Source organism: Pongo abelii, chromosome 6, assembly GCF_028885655.2.
Source record: "Pongo abelii isolate AG06213 chromosome 6, NHGRI_mPonAbe1-v2.0_pri, whole genome shotgun sequence".
Lineage (NCBI taxonomy): Eukaryota > Metazoa > Chordata > Mammalia > Primates > Hominidae > Pongo > Pongo abelii.
In genome coordinates this window covers 46,460,691-46,481,743 of record NC_071991.2, presented here as the reverse complement: position 1 = coordinate 46,481,743, position 21,053 = coordinate 46,460,691, and the positions used below count along the sequence as shown (strand labels likewise).

General features: G+C 36.1%; 1 protein-coding gene across 7 annotated transcripts in view; it reads right to left on the bottom strand.

Moving 5' to 3' along the window:
- Window positions 1–21,053, bottom strand: part of AMPH (amphiphysin) — a 249,394-nt gene that overhangs the window by 78,229 nt on the left and 150,112 nt on the right. For all 7 annotated transcript variants that reach the window (XM_054559278.2, XM_054559280.2, XM_054559279.2 and 4 more), the window contains exons 6-8: window positions 10,261–10,368; window positions 8,730–8,815; window positions 468–543 (exon numbers count right to left, since the gene is read on the bottom strand). In XM_054559278.2, coding sequence (XP_054415253.1) covers window positions 468–543; window positions 8,730–8,815; window positions 10,261–10,368 — 270 coding nt within the window. The remainder of the gene's footprint in view (window positions 1–467; window positions 544–8,729; window positions 8,816–10,260; window positions 10,369–21,053) is intronic.

The window sequence follows — 21,053 nt, the reverse complement described above, 5'->3', positions numbered from 1 at the left end:
TAAAATCTATGTCAAAACTGAAACAAACGAAACACGAGTAAACTAAATATATATATATATATATATTAACCAGAGTACACAGCAGAAAACAAAAGCTTACTGTTTAATTGACTCCACCCTTTAGAACAACAACAACAAAAATCAATCAACAACAGAGTTGTTGATTACCTAAATATTTTGAGAGCAATTTTTCATTAGCCTAAAATACCGTTGGGAATTCCAACTTTATAAACTGCCTGGTAAAAGAGACAACACTGTAAAACTGTGGCAAAATCTTCAAAAGATACAAAGAACTATGTGATCACTATGAAAAACCGTAGAAATGTTACCAAGGGTAATAACGCACTACTAAAAGAAACATACAAAAGGGTGAATTCTTTGGATAATTCTATCCCATTTCATTTGCTTCCAAAATAAACCCTCCTTTACTTTATATTCCATATGCAAAAATAATCATCATGACTCACCACCGCAATTTCCTTATGAAACTTGGCTTCAAGGCTGGAGACGTTTTTGAAAGTATTAACATAAAATCCAACTCGTCTGCCGTGTGGAAATAAAGAGAGGAAAGAAGAGAGAGGGAAAGACCAGTCAGCAAAAATAATTTTAATAGCAATGAAATGTATGAAAACCCAGGTTTCTTTTATACCATTTTGAATAACTTTGGACTAAATAAAATACTGAACCCAAAGCAAGCCTAACATTTCCTCATCTGTTCATGAACAAAAACAAATATATTTTGGCATAGAGCATGACCTCTCCTAAAATTCAGTGCCTTAAGACAATGATTCTCAAACCTTAGTGTGCATGAGAACCACCTGAAGGGTGTGTTTCTGATCCAGTAGGTCTGAGCATGGAGACTGAGAATTTGTATTTCTGATGAGTTTCTAGATGATAACTGATGCTGTTGATTCAGAGACAATGCTTATGGAACCCCCGCCCTGAGAACTTATTTATATTTTAGCTACTGTTTCTTGCTTTCAAGATTTGAGAAGTTCATTATTAATTTTTATAAACTATAAACGGTCTAGTTATTATTATGTGTTTGGACTCTGAAATTTGTTTCATAGAGGGAAATACAAAACCAGTAAATTAATTCTAATTGCTCATCAAAAATGAGAGTTTGTCATCACTGAGTAAATGAAAACATAAGCTGCCCATTCATAATAGCAATGAGATTAACTTCTTCTATGGCTTATCTTTACTTAAATCCCTAACATATTTGACTCAATCTTAATTTTCTATACCTACAGTGATCATGTGACCCTGATTTCATATATTTTTCTTTTAATTGATTTTAAAAGATCATATACTTATTCATAAATAAATGTGCATATACCTATTCATATGCATACAAATACACATGCATATAGACATCTATTCATTAATAAAGAAAATCCTCCATAGTGTGTTTGGGAAATGGTAAGCCCCCAGGAAGATCAGACCAGAGCCTGGGAGAGGAGAGCCTAGTGAGGAAGCAGATGGTTCTCTGGGGCAGAGGTCCTTGCCAGACCATGAAGCACACCATTTATTGGCAGGCAGTGGGCAACCCCTAGATGTGTTTGAGATAGGGTAAAGGAGAAGACTTGCACCTGTATTTGAGGAAGCTAATTAAGGCAGCAGCTTGACGGGCAAGGAGAGACCCTACAGGTTACCTGTACATTATGCAGAGGGACTCCACTCGCAGTGTTTGCAGAGAAGTCTTCTGGGGCACTTTGAGTGACAACTCATGACCCCTTCTCCAGGGCCCCAATCAACTGGGACAGTAATTCTTAACACTTTTCTTCCTTCAGTTACTTCCTTCAATTACTCAACAAAGGACCTATCCAACTCTGGGTACACGCATAGTGGTAGGTGAACATGTCTCTAGGAATGTACAATCCAGTTAGAGAAGCACCCAGAGGGGCTGCTCTATTTATACTTACAATGGAAATATATGTGTGTGTGTGTGTGTGTGTGTGTGTGTAACAGAAATAAGCAGATTTTATATATGTGTATATATATTTGAAATAAGCAGCTTATAAAATCACATGGGAATGTTAAGTTACAACAAGAAGGCATACATGATTACATATCAAAAGTGAGTGGATATGGGCAGAAACAGAGAAACTGAGAAGAGAGGAGAGCAATGGGCCCTGTGACAGCTGCAAACATCTGCTTAAGAGGACAAACTTGGGCTGCAGAAAGAAGGGTCCAATTTAATTAAATAGAAGGTGGGTACAGATGGAAGAGGTGTGTAAGTTGAACTTCACTGGAAAGTATTATTTTATTTTTATTAATTTTTTTCTAAGGTAAACAAAACCCTAATGAATATCTATGATTAAGGTTTTGTACACAGCTTATTCATTTCCCTAGGACAGATTTCTTGAAGGTATTTGCTGGTAAAAGGAGTGAACCAAATAAGCACTGATGTTCACCGTCAAACTGCTCAACTGCTCGCACTAGACTGGGCCACTTATAGTCCCTTAAATATTACCTTATATACAAGGTAATTGAACATTACCTTACATACAACCTTTATAAATATGATAGCCGAAAGTTAGTATGTCACTGACTTTTAAGTTTATGTTTCTTTAACACTTTCATTCATTTATTTATTGCTCATTCATATTCCTTCTTTTGTGAATCACCTATTCAAATTTTTATTTCTTAGTATTGTTTTTCTTATCAATATGTAATGGCACTTCTATTTAAACATATTTAACTTTGGATGCATTAGGCAAAAACAAAAAAGAAGTCCCATTCTTCTATATTTCAATTTTGTTTTCTGATATACAGCATATCTTAAGTTGTCAAATCAATTATTATCCTGAGAAAATGGTGTAGTATCAGAAATATCTTATTTAGAATAACTAAACAAACATCTATTTCTAATATTTCATTTTTTAATATAGAAATTAAATTAACTAGCATGTATTTAATTAGGATAAAGTGTCCAACATTTTTGATACAACTGATCGTGATTTTCTCCAATTTATGAAGTCAGAGATCCTGCAAAGAGGGGAATGCCTTTAACTAGTTCACTATTACAGCCCTAGCACCTAGTACACAGCAGGCATGAATAAATGAATAAATTCCATAAATGAACAAACAAGCCAGTGAATGAAGAAACTTTATTAAGATGTTTCTTTGTTCTCAGAAATAAAGGAAAATTTAAGTTGAGCTTATCACAGCTACAGTTTGCAGGCCTGAGCACTCTCCCCTTCTCAATGCCCTAAGGAAATCTGTCTCCCTGGAGGGGAGTGTCAGTGCTTCCCCCAGACCCTCTTTCAGTGGAGGAGGCAACCCCTGCTGTCCCTCACTTACCATGGAGATGGAGTACGAGGAAGAGTTTTTTCCTAGCTCTCTTCTGATCCTCTAAGCTCATTTACACTCCATTCTGGGATTAATGGCACTCATATTAAACCTCTTCAAAGCTTAATATCAACCTCTCGGCAAGACTCCTCAACCCCAACCACAATCCACAACGGCATGCCTCATGGTTTCCCCTCTCTCCCTCACCAAATCCTAACACTAATACAGTAGATCTCAACAACCATATGACTATCCAGCCAAAACAAGAGCCCTCTAACTAGTGACCCCAGCATTCTATTTATACACATTCTGCACTGGCCTCTGACATTTTGGATCTTGCCATGACTTACAACTATTTCACCTCCGAAATGGGGCAGATTAGTGGCCCACCCACTAACCTAATTTCCTGGGCCATGAGCTCCCTCATTCATTCATTTCCATTCCACCTGCTTTTTTCAAAACCTCTGTGAGATCAATGTACTTTTCTTCCAGGCCACTACCCTTGATCAGGTTGAACATACTGCTTTATCAAGCTTGGGCCCTGTGGTGTACCCCTCAACACTCTCTGGTCAGTCCTACCAACACCCTTCCTTCTGTCTTGATCCCCTGTTTGCCCCACATATCCTCAGTCCTAAACTATTCCACCTTTACCACAGCTATGCCACCTTCTTAAAACGACAAAAGTTATTTTTAGAAAGCTCCCCTTGTCCTCTAATTTCCCTATACCAGCTGCCACAATTCCTCAGGCCCATCATAGTTAGAATCCTCAAAATAACAGACACTTGTTGCTGCTTCCTCATCTCCAATGGAGTCTCCAATGCCTATAATCAAGCTTCTGATCCCAACATCTACTGAAACCCCTCTGGACGTTTACCAAAGGTGATGCCTCTTTAGTCCTCATCTGCTTGATACCTCTATTGTAAATGATAGTCCTGGCACTCCTCATTTTTAAAATTCTCTCCATTCTTGCCTTTTTGAGATATCCATCTGTCATGGCTCCTTCTACATCTCTGATTAATTTTTGGAAGGCTTTTCCACAGTCCCCTCTTCTTTTGCACATTCCATAAAATACTAGTGCTCTCAAAGGTTCTTCTTTGATCCTCATCTTGCCATTTGATCTATCCAACCATCTAATTCATCAACTCTCATGGCATCATTACCACCCATATGGTAATGACTCCCAAATCTCTCTTCAAGCTTTAGACTTAGCTTAATAGACACATCTTTTTGAATTTCCTAATGATTCCTCAACTCAACATATATAAGCTAGATTCAATCTTCCCAAAATTTCCTTTTATTTATATATTGTCTATCTCTTTGAGGGACAACTTCCCTAAACATCCAAACTACAGTCTGAGTTACACCATCTCATGTCACTCTCTACTAAATTATCCTTTTTTAAAATTTTTTCTGCATTGAACTTATTGTCTGATATCTTATTTTTCATTTCTTTTAAAGGTAACTGCCTTTCCCTGTCCTTCAATATAAGCTCCAAGCAAACAAAACCTTTCAGTACAGAATCTTTAGCATCTAACGGAGTTCTTCACACACAGTGGGTGGTCAATAAATATTTGTTGAATGAATGATATATGTATCTGATCCCTGTCTTTCTCCCACTTCATCACCACAAGCCCCTCCTTAGACACTATCACTCTGACCCTGAGTTACATTAGACTAAAGTTCCGTGAACCCAGATATCTGCTTCAACCCACAGGCCTTTATTCATACTCTATGTCAGCCTAGAATATCCTTTTCACTAAATGGTGGCTTTACTTATTTCACAAGATTTACCTCAAGAATTCTCTTTAGAGTCCTTCCTTCTTGGTGATACTACTCTATCATCTCTATCTATATAATCTATAAGCTCCTTTAAAACCTGCAATCATATTCTAGTATTTCCTTTTTTAAAATTGAACCTGCATCCCCCTCTAAGCAGTAGTTCATTTCTCCTTCATGAACTACTAATCTTTGAAGATCAGTTCCAGACTTTTGAAAGTTTTCTACACTTGGCAGTAATGGAGGAATAGAGAAACAAAAAAGACATAAGGCACACAAAGCAATTACCAAAATAGTAGATAGAAAAGCCTACATTATTGGTAATTATATAAAGGTAAATGGACTGAGCACAGCAATCAAAAGGCAGAGGCTGGCAGAATGGATAAAACACACACCATGTGCACCCACAAATGATCCAACTAAATACTGCCTACAAGAGACACACTTTAGATTCAAGATAGGTAGAAAGTTTAAAAAGGGAAAAAAGAATATTCTATGCAAAGAGTAATGAAAAGAGAGCTTGAATGGCTATAGTAATATCAGACAAAATAGTCAAAATTATTAAAGACAAAGAAGGACAGTTTATAAAGAAAAAACAGTGAATCCATCAAGAAGATATACCAGTTATAAACATATATACACCTAATGACAGAGCCCTAAAATACATTAAGCAAAAGCTGACAGAAATGAAGACAGAAATAAGCCCAATAATGGTGGGAGACTTCAATATCTCACTTTCAACAAGGCAGAAGATAGTAAGGAAATAGAAAACTTGAACAACATATAGTCAACCTGAACCTAACAGGCATATATAGAACATTCCACTCAACATTCTGAAGGATTATAAATAGTTTGATGCATTAATAACTAACATGTAATATGTTTATTACTTCATGCCCAGTATTATGCATTTCCTCATAGGAGGCAAAGAAGATACAAAATACTAATTTCAATTTCAAGGTTGAGTAATATGGCTTGTTAAAGAACATATGTATTTATGGAATAACTTGAAAAATTATGACTGAATGCAATCTCATTTTAGATAAAGAAAGGCCTTAGATAAAAGCAGCAGGATTCACAGGAAAACAAAACAAAACACCAAAGTGTTTTTGAATGCTACCTTTAGGATTTACAAGCGTAACAAGCTAAGGTAAGGTATTTAATTAATATGATCTTTAGCTTCTCATCTGTGAAATGGAGAGATCTGTAATTGTAATGATCAGACGCTATATATGTAAAGTACACAAAATGACACCTAGCAAATAGAAAGTATTCCAAAAAATGATCTTTGGTATACAGCATACACAATGCACACAATTATTATGCTTGAGTAATCTGGATTTCATCAAGAAATATGCTACATAGAAAGGAAGGCCTAAGTCAGGTTTTGATCAAAAGGCAGGATCTGGATTGAAAAACTAGTTTTGACTGATGTTATTTCCTAAGTGCCAGAGTGAGACATTAGATTGATTTCAAAAGCATTGAAACATTTATACTGTGTATGACCAGAAAAGGGGAAAGGTTCCTTTCCAAAATTATCCCTCAGATATTCCCTTTGTTTTTAAGTCCCTACAAAGTCTTTCATGCTACAAGACACTCCAACAATTACTTTACTTTGAATAACCAAATACAATTTAGGAAGGGCACAAAAGACTGAAATAACATCAATGCTAGTTTTGGATGTAGCAGAGATCACTAGAAAAACCTCAGTTATATACCCAATACATATTAAGGCAAATAATAAATATCTGTCTCTTGGCAATTCTGGCAATTTCCCCAAAGTTTCATAATTGGCACTGGCAATTTCCCAGAGGTATTATCTCATCATTGAAAGCCTTGAACACTGTGGTACCCAAGCCTTTTTGAAGATCAGTTTAAAAAGCAATTACATTAGAAATCATAAAAAATTCCTTTACAGGGGAAATAAAAAGTATAGCTGTCTTAATTGTATGTAAATGACAACCTGTGTTTGGAACTAAATATCTGTCGAAGATGATGATAAGCTCTGGAGAACTGCTAGTTGAGATGATGAGTATCTTAAGTAAGGACAAAAACACTGATGCTAAAGATATATGTAAAGATTTTGGATAAAAGTATTCCATGAAATATAAGAGTAAAAAAGTAATATCTGTATTTTTTTTTAAAAAGCCATAGCATCATATAATTTGTGGTTTTAAATAAATGTGAATAACTAAATAAATTCAAATCATAAATAGATATTTGTTTTATCTCTATCCCTAAAAGTTGTATATATTCAGGTTGTTTAAATCCTCTCTGGGGGAGAGAAGAGGTCTTCTTTAGGCACATACAGTGAGGTCCTAAGCAGGCCACAGAGATGTCAAGGTGGAGCTTCTGAAAGAAAAGGTGTACAGGAAGAGGTCAAAGAAAGAAATGTAAGGGCAAGACTACCATCATAATACACAACAGGATGATGAGGGTTAGGGTGGGGACAGTGGGACCAGAGACAGGGAGAGTGATCCAGAAGCCCACGCCAAAAAATGATGGATTGTTTATTTTGATGGCTTTTTGGTTTCCTGTGGGTAACAATTGCAAAGCTTTGAGGTTTCGGAACCCAGAAATAATGGCACCAACAAAATAAAATAAAATAAATAAAAAGAAAAAGAAATGCAGATGTAGAGAGAATGAGTAAATTCAGATGAACAATGACATAATTTCACATGTTGGACTTTGGGTGATGGCTGGACACTGAGGTAAAAACCAGCCAAAATTTCATCCAGATATTTCAGTTCAGAGAGAAACACTAAGTGTCTTTTATTGGCAAAAATTAAAAACACTAGAGATGAACATAAAAATGGGCAAACTCTAGTATAGACCCTCAAAATGCTTACAATTTTGGTGGGTAAATAGAAGCTCTAGAATTTGTATATAAGAAGGCTTCATGGGCAAATCCATCTAGTTGGAAGTTAGAAATAGAGGACCTGATTTAAAATAACGTGGCATTATTTTAAGTACAACTCTGGCTAATTTGGGGTGGGAGCATGAGGATGCTGATAGAGATCAAGGATCATAAGGTCCTATTTCGTCCAACAACTTCTTTGTTCTACCACTGAGTAGGAAAAACAGAACAACTATTTAAAAATGCACATAATTCCACAAGAAATGTAGAGTAATGTGTAAGTAAGAATATCTGGTGCTTAAAATATGAATACAGTTCAGATTTAAAAGTCAGGGCTGAAAGTAGAGGCTTACCATCTAAGCCAGATGACTAGATGAGCTCTTGGAATAAAGGAAGTTCCTCCAAGAACTGAAAGGATATTATTGTAAGTTTCAAGATGAAGGGCAGTCCTCCTAATGCCTCTAATTGAGATTTAGGTCTCCACTTGAGAAATAGATCAAGGTCTAAAATTGTGTCATCCTATATGGCAGCTACTAGCCACAGGTGGTTATTTCAATATAAATAAATTAAAACAAAATAAATTAAGTTTAAAATTTAGCTCCTCCTTTTTAATCCTAGCCATATTCCAAGCGATCAATAGCCACTGGTGACAAGTAGCTACCATACTGGAAAGCACAGATAAAGAACACTTCCACTGGAAAGTGTTGAAGTGTCACAGTAATAATAAAGACAAGATAAAGGATATTCACTGATCTTGAATTTCTAAAAGGAACATGTGCAACCCATAGAGAAACATTTTTACCTTGACCATAATGATGGTAACTCTTCTTGTAAGTCAACGTTAAACTCTTCAAACACTTTCTGTGCTTTCTGAAATTCTTCTTCTGCCTAGGAATGAAACATAACATGTGTTTACACTAAGAGAGACCATTTCTATACACAACAGCATCATTTTATATAAAATAAGAATAGTCTTATGGCACCTTGGAAATATTTTGAGAAGGAGAGTATTTGGTTAAAAGCATATCCTTGTTTTTCAATTAAACATGAAACACTAAGACTCCCTAAAACTGGAAACCAGATTGATTACAATGGTTGCTCTTGCAGTTTCTGGCTGATTCATTTATTCTACAAAAATGTGTTAGCTGCCTGCCATGTAGACAGCTCTGCTATGGATACCGAACATGAATGCATCCCCAAGAAATTCCCAGTCTAGTGGAAAGTCTAAATAATTACATTACAGGATGTATTTACAAAAGGGACTTAGAATGTGTTATAGAGCATGCTATATGGAAGGTGGTGCAGAGAAGAGAGAAGGTAATTTTTTAACTGAATCCTAAAGAATCAGAAAATGTTTGCTAAAGGAGGGGGTAAGAAAGACATTACAATACATAAAGGTGGAAAGCCTTGAAATGGAATTCTAGCTTACCATGTGAACTTGTCAGATTGCTTTACCACTGTGTACCTCACAGGTTGTTTTGAGTATTAAGGAAAGTTAATGTAGATGAAGTGTTGAACAGGGTGCCTAGTATCTAGGAGGCCTCTCATGAAGGGCATTTGTTATTGTGAACTGCTCAGAAACTGATGTGTAGTTCTGGCTCATGGTATGTTTATGGAAGAAGGCAAGGAGGGGAAAGGAGACTTGAAAGTTGATCAGGATGGACAGGTGAGTTACAGCCAAATTGTGAGGATCTTTTATGCTGTACTAAGAAATTAAGTATTTTTTGTAGAGGCAATAGAAACCATTAAAAGACTTAAGCAGTTGAGAAACATATCTCGATGTAGAAAGACCATTCAGGCAGCTGTGTGTAGGCACATAGGAAAAGGCATGCCTGGAAGAAGAGGGTATAGTTAGGAGGTGACTTCAGTTAGTTGGCATCTGTAACTTGCTGACATACATGGTGAAAGCTACTAAAGAATGTTTTCTAACAGAAAATTTGTTTTATGCAAATCCAGACGTCTGTACTCTCAGACAATCAAAAGTCACCTCTGGGAATTTCAGCTTGGTGTCCCATCTGCATCTGCATTTCAGCACTGAGAGTGGACCACAACCACCTAAGGAAGTGCAGACACACTACTTTCTTTGATCCCGCAACATTGTAGGTCAAAGTTCATTCTGATCAAAATGTGTGAGTCAGTATCCCCCATATGAACTGTACAATATAATGAAAAGCCTTATTTTGATTAAAAATAACAAAAAGCACTATGTTTCAGTTTAAATTCCATTCAGATTCCAATCTCCTTTTACAGAGGAGGCATTTAATTTTAAAAAGTAAAGCTGCAACAGGTCATAAAATATGGAGAGTGGTATTCACCATGGGCTCAATCCCTACCTTAGAGATTCGACTCTCATCCTTCCTCTTAGAGCTCTGCAGAGCTTCCAGATGGTGGCGGGCACTGTCATAGTCCACTAGCTTCCTGCTGCGCTTGGCGATGCGATTCTGTCAACAGGAAATGCACTCACTAAGAAAGAAGCATGGACATAAGAGTCTCCCTTTGACAGCCAGGTGCCAAAATGCTTTCCTTGGCCAGAGCTGCTGAGGATCTTGACTGGAGATCAAGATGAGCTGAAGTTTCACTAGCTAAGTGACCCCTGAAAGTCATATGAACACCTCCAATCCTTTGTGTGGAAGCCATTAGATAAATATCTTCCCTTTTGATAATAATTAGGCCAATCACGAGCAGCTGAGGGCAGAGTTTGCAGTCAAAGACCAGAAAATAATCCAGAATTGGTCAGGGAGAAAAGGCAAAACTATACTCTTCATTATTCTCTAGTCTAAATCTTTAAATGTTCTGTTCTGAAGATAGTGGAAAACTATGTTAGATTTGGTTTTATAATTCTAATAACACTCACACCAACAGCAATTCTATAAAAACAGATTTACTTCCTAAGAAATCTCTTTTCCTGCAAGTGATTCTCAATACTTTGTTCATTAGAATCCCCTGGACTAATGTGTCATTTGGAATAGCTGGTGGCCAAAGACACAGGGCCAAAGGCACAGATTGTGCTAATGGGCAAGCCCTTTCCCATGGGTCAACATTGGAAGCCATGAGAAAGTCTGAGAACAAGACATTCCCTTGCAGTGTGGATGAGAATGAGGTGATATATGGCTGCTAGGGGATAGGCATAAAGCCCTGCTCATTTCTATGGAACATTTCCTCTTAACAACAACAACAACAACAAAAACAAAAAGCTTTAAGCTGCTTGAGGAGGGGGCATCAAACCCTTCTACCCACAGGTGCAAGCAAAGATCTACTGCTTCTGGGGGAGCAATAAAAGTAAAACCAGTGTAGCTCTGGTAGAGATGGAGAGCCTTCTGACCTCTAGATTTCAGGCAAAAACAATTGCTGTAGGCAAAAGGGCAAAAGAAAAAGTCTCAAGGGGCATAAAAGCTTCCTAGGCCCAAGACCTGACTCCTATAACAAGTAGTGGACTGCTCCAACTTGGGCAGGGAAGGAAACTCTTGCTCAAATCCAACCACAGATGTGAGGCTGACTTTGCCTAAAACAAGGCCGGGAAAGGATTTAAAACAAACAAACAAACAAAGCAACAACAATAACAAAAACAGCCCTAACTCCACTACAAGCTATAACACTAAAAAACAAGCAGTAGTGGCCTACCACTGGAGGAGGACAGTGCAAGGAGAGAGACCCCTTCTGCAATACAGGCATACAAAGACAACTAAAATCTAATAAGCAGCAGCCACACTGAGAGAAATCCTCCAGCACCTAAGGGCCCCCATATCAGGCTTCAACCTAAGAATCTGAAAATATTACAGATGTTAAAATATAAGTACAAGGCATTAGCAGTCCAATTCCAGAGGAATTTGAAAGCTGCGGTGCACTGAAGTAACAATAGCAAAAATAAAGCCCCAATGCAGCTCAGGTCCTGATTAATTGATTCCAACTCTCATATTAATGGCCTGACAAAAAGGCTGGCCAATTTCCAGACATAAATATTATTTCAGTACTCACTATCTTATACATGATGTCTGGCATTCAATCAAAAATTACAAAATACACAAAAACAAAAAAACAACAACCCATGAGAAAAGATAAAGCAAACAACAGAGACAGACTCAGACATGACCCAGATGTTGGAAGTAACAAACAGAAATTTTAAAATGACTACGACTAATATGTTAAAGTACCTAGTTTGAAAAAGTCAACAACATAGATAATCAGATGGGGAATTTCAGAAGAGATACAGAAACTTTAATGGTCAAATAGAAATCAAATGGAAACACCAGAAATTTTAAAAATGTTATCAGAGAGGAAAAATTGATTGAGTGGGCCCATTACTAAACTTGAAAAAGCTGAGGAAATAAATAGTGTTCTTGAAGACAGGTCACAATAAATTATTTCCATTAAAACACAAAAAGGAAAAAGAATTGAAGAAAAAAAAGAGAGAATTGAGCATCTAAGACCTACAATGCAATATAAAATGGTCTAACATAATTGAGGTCTCAAAAAGAGATGAGAGAATAATACGCAATATTTCAAGAGATAATGGCTGAAAGTTTTTTTTTTAAATAATGAAGACATCAAAGTATAGATGCAAGAAACTCAGAGAATACCAAAAAGGAAAAATACCAAACAATACACATCTAAATACATCATAGTGAAACTACTTAACATCCAGAATAAAAGAAAAACATAAAATAAAAAGGTAAGAATTACGGGATGCTAATCTTCAGAAACCATGCAAACCAGAACACATTGGATGATATATTTACAGTACTGAAAAGTAAAAGTTAAAAGAAATCTGCCAACTCAGAATTCCACACCCAATGAAAATATCTAACAAAAGTGAAGGTGAAATAGTTTTTTTCGCACAAACAAAGGCTGAGGGAATTCATTGCCAGCATAAGAATTTTAATATGAAGTGGAGCTACACAGAAAAATGAGTACCAGAAATGATAAAAATCAATGTAAAATATAAAAGATTTTGTTTTCCTACTTTTAATTGCTTGAAAAGGTAACTGATCATTCAGAGCAAAAAAAATAACTAATGTATTGTGGGGTTTATAACATGTAAAAGAAAAAATGTATGACAATAACAGTGCAAAGGAAAGGAGGTGGGAACTGAAAGTGTACTGTTGTACAGTTCTTAAATAATACATGAAGTAACATACATTATTTCAAGTTAAACCTAATATGTTAAAAATGTATATTATACATCATAAGGCAGTAACTAAGAAATAAGTTAATAAAGAAGTATCTATGTGCCCCATAAATATGCACAATTATTATATGCCAATTAAATAAATTGTTATACGTCAAATAAATGAGAAAAATGTAAAAATAAGTCTAATAAGGAAGTATCATAAAATATATTGATTCCTGAGCCCTACACTAAGAGATTCTGATTTAATTAGACTGAGGCAAGCCCTAGATATCTACAGTTTAAAAATATCTTCCCCATAGTCCAGTTATGCCCAGCTATTTGAAAAATAAGAACCCAGGAGGAAATGCTTTAAAAAATTTGATATGGTAGGAAAAAGAAAAAAAAACACAATTATAAATGGTTATGGCTTACAAGGCATTGTCACATCTGATGGATCCTTCTAGCAACCTACAGAATGAGTGTTTCAGGGATTATCTCCATTTTACTTTCAGGAAATGTGGAGCTGCATGAGATAACCTCTAATTAGTCCGAAATTGCTCAGCAAGTCTGTGGCAAAAGTGAACTGAATTAGAAGTTGGCCCCAGTGACCAGCGCCAGGAGTAGGGTGACGCAGGTGAGACAGGGCACAAAATTTAAGAAGGCGCCTTACTCTCAGGGTCATGTGAGTGCAGGGTTAGCAACTTTCTCCTTCTAATTTGCACCACGGGTTCTTTGCTTGCCTCATCCAATCTCATCCCTGCTTCTCAGTCTCGGTTAGTGCTTCTTCCAACAGCTCCCACCATTTCTCTGACAGACTTTATGAATCAACTACAGCCTGTCACTCTATGCTATTCTTCTACATGCCCTTCAGGACTGGTGAGAGGTGGGTTGGGGCACTTAACCTCTTTGGCTATTTCTCATTGCTTTCATTTTCCCTGCACCTACCACTTCCAACTAGTATACTGGCAGAAAGCATGGAGATACACACCCAGCCACTCAAAGTATGCAATGAGTTAGCCCAGGCAGAGTAGAGTGAAAACCCTTCAATTAGGTACGGTGAACACCATGTGCCTATAAAGTGACAAGGCTCATTACTTTTAGCAAAAATGTGTTACCTTCAAAGGAGGCTATCCCTTGAAGCAGTGGCCTATGTCACTATATGCAAACTCTTATAAAGCTCTTCCTTATGGACTTGCCTTCTAGCCTGGGGCATTCCTTTAATATCTTCCAAGTAGCAAATCTTGATTCTCTGAAGATGAATTTGATTTTTGAAAGCAGCTATGAATCAATAACTTTTAAGTCTTAGAATAAGATGGAAGAGTGCACTGGGTAATCTTATTTTTGTTCAAAAACAAGAAGCAAAGTAAATAATGTGACTCATTTTCTTATGTAATTTTTAAGTCAATTACAAGGATAGCTTACCATGGTAGAAATGACTATTTTGAAGAATATCACTCATTTTGATGCATACATTTTGGGGTTAGAAAAGATAAATCAATCTTATTTCCTTACCTATCTGATATTTGGGAAACTTGGGGGAAAAACTCAAATCTCCTAAATAAGGGTAAGGTTGACACACATTAGCTTTTTTTATGGAAAATTATCTAATTCTTATTTAAGCATCCAATAGGAAAGTTAATTAAATTACATTATAAATTTAACTTACATTTCTTGAAAAGAGAAAAAGAAATTGTTGAGATTTCTCATTGTGCACTGAACCTCTGTAGTTAAAAAATAATTTATTATACATTTTTTAAATTTCCATAATAATCCCAATTTGGAATTCATTTTGGTACACTGAAGTAAATACATGCTTAGTTTCTCATACATGGCTGCCAAGATAGAATCCAAACTATAGTTTACAATAACTGCTCACAGCTGTAAGCCTGCCTGGGTTGGTGACAAGCAGGCTCTTATTATAACATTGATTTCAGATGTCAATGCTGCATAACAGAAACCGTAACGCAGGGTATCCCGCCAATCACAGCTGGAAAAGTTAAACATCATCCCCTCGTGAATGGTCCTTCATAGCCCTCACTGATGGGCTCAAGTAAATATTTGGAAATTTGCCTGAGGTTTTAACTGCACATGGCCTGTTGATTTCAATAGGAGGCAAGGAAGTCAACTGTGTTCCATGCTTTAAAAATTCTCCACTGAGTATTTTTGTAAAATACTCCACCGAGTATTCTACTAATAATTACTTTAAATGTAAGTTGATTAATCTTCCTTTCCATCAATAGCTCATTCATTACATAATCACTCAACACTATTTTTATAAAGTGATGGAGTCTATACCTACTTCTAACTTCCATTCACTGAATAAAGGCACACAGAATAACTTAAGTCCATTTTCACAGAAAAACTTCTTTCAAATATTAAATACAGCTATCTTCTCACTCTCCAATTCCAAATTATCTCCTTTCCAAGTTAATAGCATAGCTATTACAAGTTAATAGCATTTTGATTTCCTCAACTGTTACTTGTGTTATATGGCTTCACAATTATCTATCTTGGTTGATAGCCTCTATGTATGCTCCAGTTTCCTAAATGTGGCTTGAGGGAGAGAGAGAGAGAGAGATTCAGCCTCTTTACATGATACATAGAAAACCTTAACGTATATTTACCTTACCTTCAGGGCATCCAGCAAAAGATCTAGATGATATTGTTTCCAAATCTCTACATGGTTCAGAAACTGCAGGATCATCTTTGTATGTGACCTCAACCATGGACCCCAATAAAAGAATTGCTCAAGGAAAAGTTATATATATATTTTTTTCATTTCTTATTTTTTTTTTCTTTTATTATTATTATTATTATACTTTAGGTTTTATGGTACATGTGCCCAATGTGCAGGTAAGTTACATATGTATACATGTGCCATGCTGGTGCGCTGCACCCACCAACTCGTCATCTAGCATTAGGTATATCTCCCAATGCTATCCCTCCCCCCTCCCCCCAACCCACAACAGTCCCCGAAGTGTGATGTTCCCCTTCCTGTGTCCATGTGTTCTCATTGTTCAATTCCCACCTATGAGTGAGAATATGCGGTGTTTGGTTTTTTGTTCTTGTGATAGTTTACTGAGAATGATGATTTCCAATTTCATCCATGTCCCTACAAAGGATATGAACTCATCATTTTTTATGGCTGCATAGTATTCCATGGTGTATATGTGCCACATTTTCTTAATCCAGTCTATCATTGTTGGACATTTGGGTTGGTTCCAAGTCTTTGCTATTGTGAATAATGCGGCAATAAACATACGTGTGCATGTGTCTTTATAGCAGCATGATTTATAGTCCTTTGGGTATATACCCAGTAATGGGATGGCTGGGTCGAATGGAATTTCTAGTTCTAGATCCCTGAGGAATCGCCACACTGACTTCCACAAGGGTTGAACTAGTTTACAGTCCCACCAACAGTGTAAAAGTGTTCCTATTTCTCCACATCCTCTCCAGCACCTGTTGTTTCCTGACTTTTTAATGATTGCCATTCTAACTGGTGTGAGATGGTATCTCATTGTGGTTTTGATTTGCATTTCTCTGATGGCCAGTGATGGTGAGCATTTTTTCATGTGTTTTTTGGCTGCATAAATGTCTTCTTTTGAGAAGTGTCTGTTCATGTCCTTCGCCCACTTTTTGATGGGGTTGTTTGTTTTTTTCTTGTAAATTTGTTGGAGTTCATTGTAGATTCTGGATATTAGCCCTTTGTCAGATGAGTAGGTTGCGAAAATTTTCTCCCATTTTGTAGGTTGCCTGTTCACTCTGATGGTAGTTTCCTTTGCTGTGCAGAAGCTCTTTAGTTTAATTAGATCCCATTTGTCAATTTTGGCTTTTGTTGCCATTGCTTTTGGTGTTTTACACATGAAGTCCTTGCCCATGCCTATGTCCTGAATGGTATTGCCTAGGTTTTCTTCTAGGGTTTTTAAGGTTTTAGGTCTAACATTTAAGTCTTTAATCCATCTTGAATTGATTTTTGTATAAGGTGTAAGGAAGGGATCCAGTTTCAGCTTTCTACATACGGCTAGCCAGTTTTCCCAGCACCATTTATTAAATAGGGAATCCTTTCCCCATTTCTTGTTTTTCTCAGGTTTGTCAAAGATCAGATGGTTGTAGATATGTGGCATTATTTCTGATGGCTCTGTTCTGTTCCATTGATCTATATCTCTGTTTTGGTACCAGTACCATGCTGTTTTGGTTACTGTAGCCTTGTAGTATAGTTTGAAGTCAGGTAGCGTGATGCCTCCAGCTTTGTTCTTTTGGCTTAGGATTGACTTGGCGATGCGGGCTCTTTTTTGGTTCCATATGAACTTTAAAGTAGTTTTTTCCAATTCTGTGAAGAAAGTCATTGGTAGCTTGATGGGGATGGCATTGAATCTGTAAATTACCTTGGGAAGGATGGCCATTTTCACGATATTGATTCTTCCTACCCATGAGCATGGAATGTTCTTCCATTTGTTTGTATCCTCTTTTATTTCCTTGAGCAGTGGTTTGTAGTTCTCCTTGAAGAGGTCTTTCACATCCCTTGTAAGTTGGATTCCTAGGTATTTTATTCTCTTTGAAGCAATTGTGAATGGGAGTTCACTCATGATTTGGCTCTCTGTTTGTCTGTTATTGATGTATAAGAATGCTTGTGAAAAGTTATATTGAGCTCTTCATCTTTCTGACATGGAATAAACTGAGAAGACCAGCCAATATAATCTGTCATAATTTTATTTTAATCTTTCTGTGTTTCAATAAACGTAATTCTGTATGTGCTTGTATTCTGAAATTACATGCTCTTAATCAGTGTGGCCAATTTCTAAATACAGTACAATAACTAAGATCTTCCCATTTCATTAATGATACTAAGTTTTTGTTCCTGAAACTCAAAAAACTTTCAGATGTTTGCTTCTCTAGTCAGTCACAGCCTTTATTTGCTTAGCTAAGTCATACTATGAACATATATCATATGAATAATTTGAACAAGTTGTAAGCTGCTTTGGAATTTTCAGGTAGGAGGACACAATTTAACCTCTTCTGATTTCTTAAGTATTGCTTTTAAGGAGATTAAATTACCATGCAATAAAGGTGATGGTAGCAAGATGGAAGAATAGGAAGCCCTGGACTCTCCTTCCCCACAAACATACAGATTTAATACCAACACATGAATTGATTTTTTGTTTGTGAGACACCCAGAAACTAGTTGAATAGCTCCTGAACCCTTGGCAAGTGCAAATCCAGCCACATTGAAACAAGCAGGAAAAGGGGAGATACATTCTTGCTATCCCTAGCACAGTGCCATATAATGAAGAGGGAACCTCCAGCTCCCTGCTTCTCAGTGAAGAGTGAAGAAGTAGGACTGCACATCTAGCATCCCAACTTTTCTGACTTCTACCCAAAGGAGTGCCTTCTACTTGCCTGTCTGGGATAGCTGACAGGTCCAGCATACACTAGTCCCTGGGGTCTACAGAGAATAAACAAAGGTTTGAACATGCATGCAGGCACTTTCCATGGCTCCTCTCCCTAGCTCAGTGTAGAGTAAGCAGGAGGAAACAAATAAACAAATAAAAACACACTTCTAGGTAGTATGGCCTACCATACAACTAGTTGCCACAGCCCCTCCCCTCAACTGAGGGATAAAACAAACAAACAAACAGTAAAACACACCCAGTTTCCTGCGTCTATCTATGCAGGGAAAGAGTTGAACAAGCATCCAATGATACAACTTTTGGGGGCTTCCCAAGAAAATGGCTTCCAAAGAAAATGAGTCTTGCTTGTCTCAGAGCACTGAAATGACCCAGCATTCTCTAGATGCCTAGGGGGTGCTAAGAACAAAAAAAGCATTCAGAATAGTCAAAAGTTTGAGAGGCTTCCAAAATCTATGACTGGGATGATTGGTGAAGGTCTCCTCCTACATGGAGCTAGTCCACAAAGATTAAAAGAGGTGGCTGTTTTGTCTAATATGAAGATATCAACATAGAGAACCGAGGTAAATTTAAAAACAGGGGAATATGTTTCAAACAAAGAAAAAAAAATAAATTTACAAATATCAACCCTAATGAAATGGAGATATATGATGTGCCTGACAGAGAATTCAAAGTAACTGTCACTCAGATCAGGATAATAATGTATCCACAAAGTGAGAAATTAAACAAAGTGATATAAAAAATATCAAACAGAAATGACAGAACTGAAAAATACAATAAGTGAACTGAAAAATTCACTAGGGGGGTGTTCAGTAGAATATTAGATCAAGCAGAAAAAAGGATCAATAAACTCAGACAGGTCATTAAGAATCATTTGGTCAGAGGAACAAAAAGAAAAACAAATGAAAAATAGTGAAAAAAGTTTAAGGGATTTATGGGACACCATTACATAAATGGATTTATGCATTATGGAAGTCCCAGAAGGAAAGGACAAAAATAATCACAAAGCTATTGAAAGAAATAATGGCTGAAAACTTCCCAAAACTGGGAAAGAAAATGTTCATCAAATTCAGGAAGCCCAAAAACTCCAAATAAAATGAACCCCTAAAAGTCTACACAGAGAGACATTATAATCAATTGTCAAAGACAAATATGGAATTTCAAAGTAGCAAGAGAAAAGTGACTTGCTCACATATAAAGGAATCTCTGTAATACTATTAGTGGATTTTTAGCAGAAGCAGGCCAGAAGGGAGTCAGATGACATATTTAAAGTGATGAAAGAAAGAAAAAACTGTGAAACAAGAATACTTGTTTCTTGTATTCTTTAAGAAGAGATAAAGACATTGCTAGACAAACCAAAGCTAAAGGAGGTCATCACCATTATGCCTACCTTATAAAAAATGCTAAACATATTTCTTTAACATGAAATTACAGGACACTAAACAGCAAACAATAGCATAAAAAAGTATAACATTTGTTGGTAAATGTAAATATATAGACAAATACAGAATACTTTATTACCATAACAGTGGTGGGTAAATCACTTTCAATTATAGTATAAAAGTCAAAAAGGCAAAAACACTAAGCATAACTATAACTAAAAAATATATTTATGGAAACATAATATAAATATATGCAAATTTTGACAATATAAAGTATACATGTGGTGAAAATAAAAGTGTAGAGTTTTTATAGGTGATTGATGTTAATTTAGTTCTTAGCTTAAAATAGACTGTCATAAAATATTTTATCTAAATTCTGTAATAACCACAAAAATGCATATGGAAGTTACACAAAAGTAAAACAAAAAAATCAAAGCTTATCAATACAAAGAAACAACAAAATACAAAAGAAATTAGCAAGAGAGGAAAAGAGGAACAAATGAACAATAAGACAAACAGAAAACAACGAACAAAATGGTAACAGTAAATCCTTTCCTACTAATAATTACTTTAAATGTAAGTTAATTAAATTCCCAGTCAAAAGACATAGAGTGGCTAAATGAATTTAAATAAAAAAAGATCCAACTATTTATTGTCTACAAGAGATTCACTTTAGATTATAGGACACACATAGGCTGAAAATAAAGAGATGGAAAAAGATATTCCATGCAAATCGTAACCAGAAAAGATTAGGGATGGCTGTCCTTATCAGACAAAATAAACCAAATTCCAAAACTGTCACAAGAGAAACGGAAGGACATGTAATGATAAAAAGGTCAGTCCCTCAGGAAGATATAGCAATTATAAATATAAAGCATCTATATATATGTAAAGCAAACAGACAAACTGAAGAAAGAAACAGATGGCAATATAATAATAATACAAAACCTTAATATCCCACTTTCAATTACAGATAGAACCACAATTTCAATTACAATTTCAATTATAGACAGAATATCAACAAAGAAACAGTAGACCTGAGCAACTATCAAATGGACCTAACAGACATATACAGAATGTTCAATCCAACAACAGCAGAATACACATACTTCTTAAGTTGCACATGGAAGATTTTTCAGTATAGAAAGTATGAAGGGTCACAAAACAAGTCTTAACAAATTTAAGAAGACTGAAATTATACCAGGTATCTTTTCCAACCACAATAAAATAAA